Source organism: Melitaea cinxia, chromosome 25 (assembly GCF_905220565.1).
Source record: "Melitaea cinxia chromosome 25, ilMelCinx1.1, whole genome shotgun sequence".
NCBI lineage: Eukaryota > Metazoa > Arthropoda > Insecta > Lepidoptera > Nymphalidae > Melitaea > Melitaea cinxia.
Window position 1 is genome coordinate 2,076,674 of NC_059418.1, and position 11,699 is coordinate 2,088,372.

At 34.8% G+C, this 11,699-nt stretch overlaps 1 protein-coding gene across 1 annotated transcript in view; it reads right to left on the reverse strand.

Annotated features, from left to right (window-relative positions):
• The window catches only part of LOC123665812 (endoplasmic reticulum membrane sensor NFE2L1-like), a 135,749-nt gene that overhangs the window by 60,480 nt on the left and 63,570 nt on the right, over positions 1-11,699 (reverse strand). Inside the window, exons 5-6 of the mRNA XM_045600050.1 lie at positions 4,926-5,053; positions 3,670-3,753 (exon numbers count right to left, since the gene is read on the reverse strand). Coding sequence (XP_045456006.1) covers positions 3,670-3,753; positions 4,926-5,053 — 212 coding nt within the window. The remainder of the gene's footprint in view (positions 1-3,669; positions 3,754-4,925; positions 5,054-11,699) is intronic.

An 11,699-nucleotide genomic window follows, 5' to 3' on the forward strand; every position in this document is an offset into this window, starting at 1 on the left:
TACTTGGCAATTTTTTCGTAGTCCTACGTTGTACTACTGTGGTCGATGTAACTGAAGTCGGTTTTTCTTCGTTCGTTTCGTTCGTCGTTCCATTTAAATTTGATCGAGATCTGGCGACGACTTTTGGAGTAATTTTTGATAACGCGTATTTACTTGACTATTTTTTTGTCTGCCTACGTCTACTTGTCGATGTAATTGAAGTCGATTTTTTTTTCATTTGCATTTTTTTCATTTCGTCGACCTAAGTACGAATTTGCTTTATATTTTTAATGTAAACTTTGAAGATAAACAAGTAAATTCAATGACAATCTGCTCGATTTTTAAATTCTATCCTATATCAAGAAGCGTCGGGAAAAAGTCTTGTTACACTTTTTTCGAACTCGCTCCTACCCCGCTCAGTGAGTGTACCGCGCGATGAGGAACTTCGTTCCAAGCAATTTTATCTGTTGGATACCGTCATAAAATTAAGTTTCTATGATCAATGGTTCCAGGATGGTTCCAGGATGATCTGTTAGCCAGAACTGGTGAAACAGGCTTTTAGCATATTTAAATAAAAACTTTTTAGTTTTTTTTTTTTTTTAATAAATATGCCTTTGTTGGATTAGAACACCTTTCCTATATATTAAAATATATCGACTTGAAGTCATCACTAATCCCTGTTTGTTTAAGATCTGTATAAACAGCGAACGGTAGCAATGTTTATTGTAATAGTGTTGTGACAAAAAATTATCGATATATTAGTAATTTTTAATTTTCAATATTAATTTTTGTTACTGTACAGGGTATTTAAAAAGTCGATAGTAAATTTAGCAAACAAGATAAAGCAGATTTAATAATAAAGACAAATTGACATAAATATGACAAATAAATCGATTAATGTGTGAATCGTTAGCATTTGTTTTTCTTTTTTCATAAATTCATTATTTCCTATTAAAATTACTGTTACTAAGTGATAACGTAGCATACGACTGGTTTGGAAATTTTTAAAATAGGTCTATGGGTTTTTGCGTTTAGAATAGAAGTAGTTGTAGGTAGCGTAGCGTTATTAAAAAAAAAAAAAAAAAATCATCATCATCATCATTTCAGCCTATCACAGTCCACTGCTGGACAGAGGCGCCTAAAAGTTCACGCCAAAAGTAGGGTGAACTCATCTGTGTTGCCCATAGTCACCACGCTGGGCAGGCGGATTGGTGACCGCAGGGCTGGCTTTGTCGCAAGAAAAAATATTTTTATAACTTTAGTTGCGATTTAATTTTGTACTTAAACAAAAGAACTTAAAATTAAAAAAAAAAAGAAACAGTTCCAAATATCGATAAAATTTAACCGACACGTTCATCACTATATCATCTCAAAAAGCTCACGTTTAAGGAATGCAATATTTACTTAGGTCGCACTCGATATACGCGTGAGTCGAAAATGTCGAGAGATCTTTTAAAATTGAAACATTTTAAAAAAAATTAAAAAAATATGGCGTCCACTTGACCGGTCTGGATTGTTAAGGTAGAAATTTATAAGTACTTCATTTTAAGTCGGTTGCTATATTTAACAATAATAAAAAAAACTAATTTTTTGAATCATATTTGTTTGCTCGCAAACAAAAAAATGACATCAATTTACATACACAAGTATTTATTAACTACTAGCGACCTCTGTCCGTCCATATCTTTTTACACAATAAGTAATCACCAACATATCATATAGTAAAACCTTCTCCGAAACACGCTGCATCTTATGGTAAAGTATTATACCGATCGGTTCAGTAGTTTTCGCAGTATAACCGAATAAAACCACCGGCGGCCATTTTTAAGTATAGATACTTAATCCCGCCACTTTTTTCGCTATTAGACATAATTATTCTGTACCTACTCATTTTCAACGAAAGTATAATCAATTTTTGATTAGTCGAGTCTTAGTCGAGTAGGCTTTTAAATCGATTTCAAATCATCATTTTACAAATAATCTATATTAATATTATAAAAAGAAAAGATTTGTTTGTTTGTTTGCATTGAATAGGCTCCGAAGCTATTGAACCGATTTGAAAAATACTTTCCCTGTTGGGAAGCTACACTATCCGCGGGTAAGATACGCTATACTATATTTTCAAAAAAATTTGGGTGAAAAAGATTTTGAAATTTTTGTTGAAAACCCGTGCGAAGCCGGGGTTGTATGCTAATAGTTTATATAGAGAAAGAGTGCAGAATGCTAATATTTTTTCTAAAATTATGCATAAAAAAGTGTGTGTGTGTGTGTGTGTACGCGCGTAAGAAGTTATACTTGATTGGCTGCTAACTTCTACTTCGTTGACTGTTAACTGAGCTAACTTCAAGGTGCTGATTTTTTTTACGGGACGGTGTGCGCGCACGTCCTGAAGAATTACTGTCATCATTTTTTCCTAACATACCAAAAGAAGTATAACTTCAAAAATACATGAAATCAATAAAAAAACATTACACACACATGCATATACATTCTTTTGTTTATGTTCAAACTTATAATTTAAATTAATTATGGTCGAATTTCGACCACTACGCGACCACTAGTAATAATTTACTAATCGAGACACAAACATTTCAAAAAGACTACAATTTTGGTCCCTATTGTAGTAGTATGCCCCAAAATTGTTAATGTTGTTAATACCATACCAAAATACTAATGCAGTAAACACAGAATATGGCACCAATATGGCACCCATATCAGTAAGTATAATAATAAATAAATAAATAAATCTCGATACTTTTGGGCCAATTCTTAAGCGACGAAATATTAAAAATGATTAAATCTCTAATTTCACATTTATATTTTTGACAATATTCAAATTACATTACAATATATGATAACAATAAAAAAATTAAACTGTCCCTTGGTTCACGACGCGTGTGGCATCTCACCTCGTGACATCGAGTCATTTGTCAACGTAATTTTTTTTTTCAATCTGACATCAGAAAAAAATCCTGGCGCCGTATCGATTTTATCTTAAAGAGTTTTATTAAGAAAAAGTTTGTAATTGCTGTTTTTTTTGATGAGAATATTTATATAAATAAAAGTTTATCACCGAATGGTAATTACCGCTCAAAACTTACTGAATGCGCCAAATGTGTTTTTTTTTTCGAGTTCATTGTTATCAGGATCTAAAATTGGTGGTACAAAGTTTGCCGGGTCAGCTAATTTAATAAATTTAAACTAATATCATGATGAACAATTTGAACGCACTAATCTTCCGAAATTCCAGGATCGAACTGGAAAATTTTTATAATACTTAAGTACAGCCTACGGAATATAACAAACATATTTCTTCTGGTAAGAGGTTACCGTAGCCTATGGACGCCCGCAACACCTGGACCCTCGCTCCGTTAACACAGAAAATCCAGAAGCTTTGACTAACTAACTTGTTGACCGTACTTACGAGCTCTGGCTCAGAGAGCCTCGGCCTCACTCACAGGAACACAACACTCATTGAAAGCAGTGTTATTTAGCTGTGATCTTCTGTAATGTCGAACACAGAACATCCAGAAGCTTTGACTAACTAACTTCTTGATCGTACTTACGAGCTCTGGCTCAGAGAGCCTCGGCCTCGGTCGAGGTACTTCCCCGTCCGGGCGTTTCAGATTTCGAGCAAAATCTTTTCTTTTATCTACATGTTATGTCTGGGGGCAAAGTTCAGTAACATACCGGATTGTGGTAGTGCGCCAGGGGGTGATGCGGCACGTGCCGCATCGCCGGATGTAGCATATCTTCAGCACCGCCTTCTACCGCCTGCAAGTAACAATACCATGACGACTAGCCTTAAAAAACAACATTTCAATTGGAGTTTCCATTTTGCCTCGGAGAGCACGTAAGCCGTCGGTCCCAGTTGTTATCATGTACACCTGATATCAATTGTTATTTATATATATCCACCAACCCGCATTGGAGCAAAGTGGTAGATTAAGCTCTGATCCTTCTCCTACACGGGGAAAGAGGCCTGCAGTGGGATATTACAGGCTGAAGCGCGTAATTCAATTGAACATTTTAATTTTCAATTATCACGGCAATAGATTTTAAGGAGTGAACTACACTCGCGTGTCGGAGCCGACAGACGAATTATTTTAGACAGTCAGACAAGTATTACCTAGTATAATATTTGAGTAACCTCGAACACAGATATACACACTCTTATCTAGTTTTATCTGAAACTTTATCAACTACTGCCTAATTTTGACGTCATAAAGTTGTGAAATAAATTTTATAACTTGCTACGTGGTTACGGAAGTAATGAATATACCCCTTCTCTTCCCGTGGGTGTCGTAAGCGACTAAAGAATAACACAGTTCCACTACCACCTTGGAGCTTAAAAAGCCGACCGATATCGGGATAACCATCCAACTGCTGGTTTTGAAATACACAGGCCGAAGACGGGCAGCAGCGTCTTCGGTGCGACAAGACCAGCCCTGCGGTCGTCGACCTACCTGCCCAGCGTGGTAACTATGGGCAAAACACATGTGTTCACGCCATTTTTTGCGTGAACTTCTAGAGGCCTATGCCTAGCAGTTGACCCCCCCTCCCCGCTGGTCTGGTCACCTTACTCACCACAGGAACACAACACTACTCGAGACCAGTTTTATTTAACTGCAATCTTTAATATAGTTGAGGTACTTTACCAGTCGAGCTGCTCCAAAATTTTGAGCCCGTTATGCCCTACAACAGGGATAACAAAGATACGGCCCGCGGGCCGGATACATCTTTGGACGTATCTTTGATATATATATTATATTATATACTATGTAATTAAATAAATAAAATGATATAATAACTCAAAACATTTGTTTAATTTGAATCTGGCCCGGCAACACATTTTAAATTTAATATATGGGGCTCTCTGCAAATTGAGTTTGACAACCCTACCTTACATCAATACCCTGCCAATGTTAATCAAAATATAATCTTACCTGTGGAGTTTCATCCTTAGTGTCGTCGCCGCCGAGTTCCACCAGCTGGAGAGCCTCTTCCAGCAGATCGAAACGAGACTCCTCACTCACCAGCTGCTGGGGCAGTTCCCCTTGTATAACGTATTCACCTGGAAATTTGATGGTACGATTTTAGACTGCAATTTGGTTATCTTTTACTTATCTTTTACTTAGTATTAATGTAACGGTACATTTTATTGTGTTAACTTTTTAATTAACAGGAGGCCAGAACTTAATATTGTAGAATTAAAAAAGAAAATAAAATACCACCAATAGAGGTAAAATAAATAACTCATCACTCACATAGAATTATTTATTATGTATAATTAGGAAACGAAAAAAAAAAAAACACGTCATAGAAAAAATCAAACGAAATGGTGTTCTCATTCCACATAAAATACATAAATAAAATACAATAAGAAAGTTAAAAATATAAATTTAAATTAACGTTAATTTTCTAAATTAAATTTAGAATTATATTATATTTAATTCCTTAATTATAATTTTTTTTTTATTTGAACATTCTTTTTTTAAATGTACGCTGTTAAGTTTTATATGTGACGTTCTAGTCTTGGAACTATAACCTATATACTAAATTTAATTGCGCAATATTATGAAGAGTTGTAATCTTTAGCATTAGTTCGTACGAGATGTATGGATTGTTTGTACGGAATTACTATCAGTGATAAGCAAATCTTCGCTGTTTTAAGATTTGTATATTTGCACTAGCTATGCCCTGCGGTTTTACACGGGTTAATTACAGGAATAATTGTGTTTGCTCGCAAACGAAAAAAAAACCCGACTTCAATTACATCGACGAGTAATACAACGTAGATCGACGAAAAAATAGTCAAGTAAATACGCATTTTCAAAGATTACTCAAAAAGTAGATGTTAGATCTCGATTAAATTTAAATGTGACCACATGATAAACATCAGCTTTCGATTAAATTAAAAATCATCAAAATCGGTACATCCAGTAAAAAGTTATGCGATATAATACAACGTAGGTCGACGAAAAAAGCGTCAAGTAAAAACGCATTATTAGATATAGCTCGAAAAGTAGTTGTCAGATCTCATATAAATTTAAATGGGACCAATTGGCACACACCACCTTTCGATTAAAAAAAAAATAATTAAAAAATAGCCGTCCTCGTTAAATGGGCTATCAGACACAGAAATAAGTTTTCAATTGGAACCAGTAGCATGTTTAAAAAAAAAAACAAACTTTTGAGTTTTATATTAGTGGGTATATATAAAATTCTCGTGTCACAATGTCAATTAAAATACTCCTCCGAAACGGTTGGACCGATTCATATGAAATTTAGTGTGCATATCGGGTAGGTCTGAGATTCGGTCAGCATCTATTTCTCATACCCCTAAATTATAAGGGAGAGGGGGGAGATTACGGGGGCTAATAACATATATGGCAAAACAAAGTTTGCGGGATCAGCTGGTATTAGTAGATATTTTTAACCGACTTCCAAAAAAGGAGGAGGTTCTCAATTCGACTGTATTTTTTTTATTTTACATCAGAACTTTTGACCGTGGAAACCGGAGTGAACCGTGACCGATTTCGACAATTTTTTTTTAATCGAAAGGTGGTGTGTGCCAATTGGTCCCATTTAAATTTATTTGAGATCTAACAACTACCTTTCGAGTTATATCTAATAATGCGTTTTTACTTGACGCTTTTTTCGTCGACCTACGTTGTATTATACCGCATAACTTTCTACTGGATGTACCGATTTTGATAATTCTTTTTTTGTTGGAAAGGAAATATCCCTAGTTTAGTACCATGATAAGAAAACCAGGATCTGATGACGGGATCCCAGAGAAATCGAGGGAAACTCTTGAAAATCCGCAATAACTTTTTATTGGGTGTACCGATTTTAATAATTTTTAATTTAATCAAACGCTGATGTTTGTCATGTGGTCACATACAAATTTTATTGAGATCTGATAACTACTTTTTGAGTAATCTTTGATAACGCGTAGTTACTTGACTATTTTTTCGTCGATCTACGTTGTATTACTCGTCGATGTAATTGAAGTCGGTTTTTTTTCGTTTGCGAGCAAACACAATTATTTTTTATTATATTGTTCTAGCCGTGTTAGCGACATCGCCCGCGTGGAACAGTGACTTTACTTATAAAAATGTATTGCCAATTTTAAGGAATCACGTTGAACATGTAAATACCCAAAACGCGGACGAAGTCGCGGGCACAGCTAGTTTTAAATGTAAGCATATGAGAGTCAACTGATGTTTATATTTAAATAAATATTAATAAATAAATGACGAAAATAACTTCGCAAATAGCCATCCGTCGTGATTTAATCTTTAATAAAGATATAATAAATAAATATATTTGTTAAACATACACGGTCGTCTGTTCCTAAATTGTTGATGATTACGTTTTTTGACCGACTTCATAAAATGAGGAGGTTTCTCAATTCGACCGTATATTTTTTTATATGTGTTCGCGGATAACTTCATCGTTCATGAACAGATTTTGCTGATTTTTTTTTTTTTTTTTGTTGGAAAGAGAATATCCCGTCGGTGGTACTGTGATAAGGAAACCAGGATCGGATGATGGCGTTCTAGAGAAATCGAGGGGAATCTTAGAAAATCTGAGTGGCTACTGGGTTTGTTAATTTGTTTCGCCTACTTACGTTGTATTACTTATCGATGTAATTGAAGTCGATTTGTTTTTCTTTTACTAGCAAACACAATTATTCCATGTGTTGTGATTTTTATTTATTTAATTGTAATTTACGATAAAAAGATTGTATTATATCATTAAAACTTATAATTATTTTTAATTTTACTATTAAATATTGTAAGAATCTGGCAATTAAATTAAATTTCATCTAAACCAATTGGAATCGATTACAGTGGGGTATGTTAAGTGGGGATAATTGTTGGTAAGCTTGAGGAAGGACCGGAGGATTCTTTTTTGTTTTATGTCACTAGGTCGGCAAACAAGCGTACGGCTCACCTGATGGTAAGCGATTACCGTAGCTTATAGACACCTGCAACACCAGAAGCATCGCAAGTGCGTTGCCGACCCAATCCCCAATCCACCCAGGAGCTCTGGTCACCTTACTCACCGACAGGAACACAATACTGCTTGAAAACAGTATTATTTTGCTGTGAACTTCTGTAAGGTCGAGGTACTACCCCAGTCGGGCTGCTCCATATTTTGAGCAGGAAATTCCTGCTGTGTCCTACCTCAGTTAAATTCTGGTTGCTGGATTTGAAGCGAGCACTAGTTCTATCATCGGTTACTTAATCATATATTGTATATCTAATCAATTGAATTAAAAAATCAGTCAGAAAAGGTGTTAAATTTCTTCACACTTGTAACTCATTGGTGGACCGATTCCGATAATTCTATATTTATTCGAAAGCTGTCACATGGTTCCATTTAAATTTGATCGAAATCTATCGATTACTTTTCTGAAGTAAAACTTCTTTACGTACGCTCGACTTGGGGCGTAAGCTGGTGAATGCGTGACGAGAGCGTTACGATAAGTGTTATCGGCCGCAACGAACGGAAGTTGACATATAAGTTAGTAAAGATAGAAAGAGAGTTACGATTCGTAAGTTTTACTTCTGTCGTGTGGTCTAAAGCGCGCTCGTTTTTTTTTTTTGAGTTATTTCTAATAACGCGTATTTATTTGACAATTTTCACGTCTACCTCCGTTGTATTTAATGGTAGATGTAACTGAAGTCGAGAGAGTCAAGAGCAAACATAATTATATTATACATAATTATAATTTCTAAAATTAATTACAATAATTACAATAGCTAAAAGTAAAATTAACAAAAAGTTCACTATTACTAAAGCGAAATAATAATTTTTTAAACAAAAATAAATATAAACCCACCACCACCAAAACACCACCAGACAAAAGATAATAACCGACTTCAATTATATCTACAAGTAATACAACGTAGGTAGACAAAAAAAAATGTCAAGTAAATACGCACTATCAAAGATTACTCCAAAAGTTGTAATCAGAACTCAATGAAATTTACATGTGACCACATGATAAACATCGGCTTTCGATTAAATTAAAAATTATCAAAATCGGTACACCCAGTAAAAAGTTATGCGAATTTTCGAGAGTTTCTCTCGATTTCTCTGGGATCTCATCATCAGATTCTAGTTTCCTTATCATGGTACCAAACTAGGGATACCTCCTTTCCAACAAAAAAAGAATTATCAAAATCGGTTCATAAACGACGTAGTTATCCCCGAACATACATAATATATTTTTTATATATATACGGTCGAATTGAGTAACCTCCTCCTTTTTTTGAAGTCGGTTAAAAACTAAGTAGAACAATAAGGTTTAAACGTACGGGAGCGGATGCTGTAAGCTGCCATCACTAAGCAGGTGTGGAAAGATCCCAAATAAAAAAAAATTATCACGATAGGATTAGAACTCCCGGTCAATAGCAATCTTGTTTAACTAAGTAAGGTATTAGTTTGAAGACGTACAATGAAGGTATGTCACTCTAATCTTACTATTAGTCAAATTTCTTTTAACGCATTTTGACACTTTATTAGACTACCTACATATGTGCATAACGGTATCCAACAAATCTTAATATATATAAATCTCGTGTCACAATGTTTGTCCTCAATGGACTCCTAAACTACTTAACCGATTTTAGTCAAATTTGCACACCGTGTGCAGTTTGATCCAACTTAAAAGATAGGCTATATTTTATTTTGATATATTATGTTATTATTATATTTCAGAAAAAAATAAGGTGATACGAAGTTCGCCAGGTCAGCTAGTACAATTTTATGATGTGTTTTTGGAACGGAATTCCTTATGAGGCGTTGCAGAGGTATCATAGTCGGTAGAAACGTCCCTAAAGTTGAAAAAAAGCGTAAGATTTTTATGTATGGTCTATGTATGATAGCTATACAGTGTCTAATGTATAGTCTACGCGATGACTGTTATTATTATTGCCGTTTGCTATTATTATATCATTCGATAATTATTATATATTAATTATTATTTATTTTATAAATCATTGTAAATTAAATAGAGGTATTGAGATAATTTTGTGAAGTAGTTTATTAAAAAAAAAAAAATACATATATTAATTTAGTGTAGTATTTTACCCTCATGCGCCTAATGACGTTTCACTACAAAAGAAATTCTTTAAATATAGGCATTGAAATTTTAGTGATTTATATTTACAATTGTACTTGATTTAAATCGTGATTCAATATAATCGAACGAATACTAAGGTGAGACCATACATGCAGGGTTGTCGAAGTGGGAGCTCCAAATCAATCAGGGGTGTACATCAATAACGTGATACGTTTCAGAAACTTTTTAACCTCCCACCTGCCTTAAGTGATATTTTTTATACATAGCACCGAGCTGTGATTCGTGGTTTTAAAAAGAATAACCTATATTTAAAGGGCTATCAGAAGCAAATAAGAATATTTCAATTCAAATCAGTAACCAGCCTGAGACTAACAAACAAACTTTTCAACTTTTTAATATTAATACAACCAGCTCTTTATAATTTGAGTTCCTTGCCGATCTATATCGAATCGAAATGCAAATACTGTGGTAGCATCACACTAACTATTCTACGTTTCAACCCCAAAAAAAAAATCCGCAAAAACTACCCCTTTACCGTAACAATGAGTAACGGTGGTCGATAAAAAAAAATAATTCAAAGGATTAAATTGTCACCGTCTCTAAGTGCAACAGTTATATATTGTCTACCGTTTGACGTCTGTTCCAAATTATGAATGACCGTTTCTTTGTATTGTCACTTCAGTTAAAATAATAACGAATTCGTCTGTTCCTAAGATGGTCAACACTTAAGGCTTCTGTTTTACTGTTTGGCATATTTTTGGCGTTTATCAAAAAAGGGCTCCAAAAGTACCATCGCATCGTCATTTTAGAAATTACAATTTTAATTATTTTTAAAAGTAAAGCTACCACTGATTCGGAATGCAGAAACCGCGGAGAAGAATCGGCAAGAAACTCTGCAGATTCTTAGCAAAAAAATTGTTAATCCTTAAGAAATGATAAAAGGCCCGTGGTATCAAAGAATATTGGAAGTGAAGTGGTCTGAAGCAACTGAGGTTGAAGCCCAGTGAGCTTAATGTAGCAAATATTTCTAGGTCATGGTTTGCTAAGATGAATATGAGATGGACTCTTGTTGTAACGGCACTAAGACTAAGGTCCGGACACATTCCTTTAAATAAATTCGCATATTTAATGAAAAAAGAAGACACGCCAAATTGCGAAGTATGTAAATATGTATCAATCATCAATCATTACAGCCTATACAGTCCACTGCTGGAAATAGGCCTCCACAAGTTTACACCAAAAATAACGTGAACTCATGTGTTTTGCCCATAGTCACCACGCTGGGCAGGCGGGTTGGTGACTGCAGTACTGGCTTTGTCGCACAGAAGACGCTGCTGCCCGTCTTCGGCCTGTGTTATGAAAACCAGCAGTTGCAGCAGCACCTCTTACGACACTCACGGGAAAAGAGGGGGTGGCTATATTCTTTAGTACCGTAGCCACACAGTACAAACACAACACACAACGTACAAGTGTAAATATGTAGTAGACGTACAACATGTTTTGATGGAATGCGTCCGATACAAACGGAGCAGACGAAATTTGGTGTCCAAGTTAGGCCTCAAGTTATTGGAAGTCGGCTTGTTCAATCATATCTTGTCTGAACCAACATCCCAATGTGCCA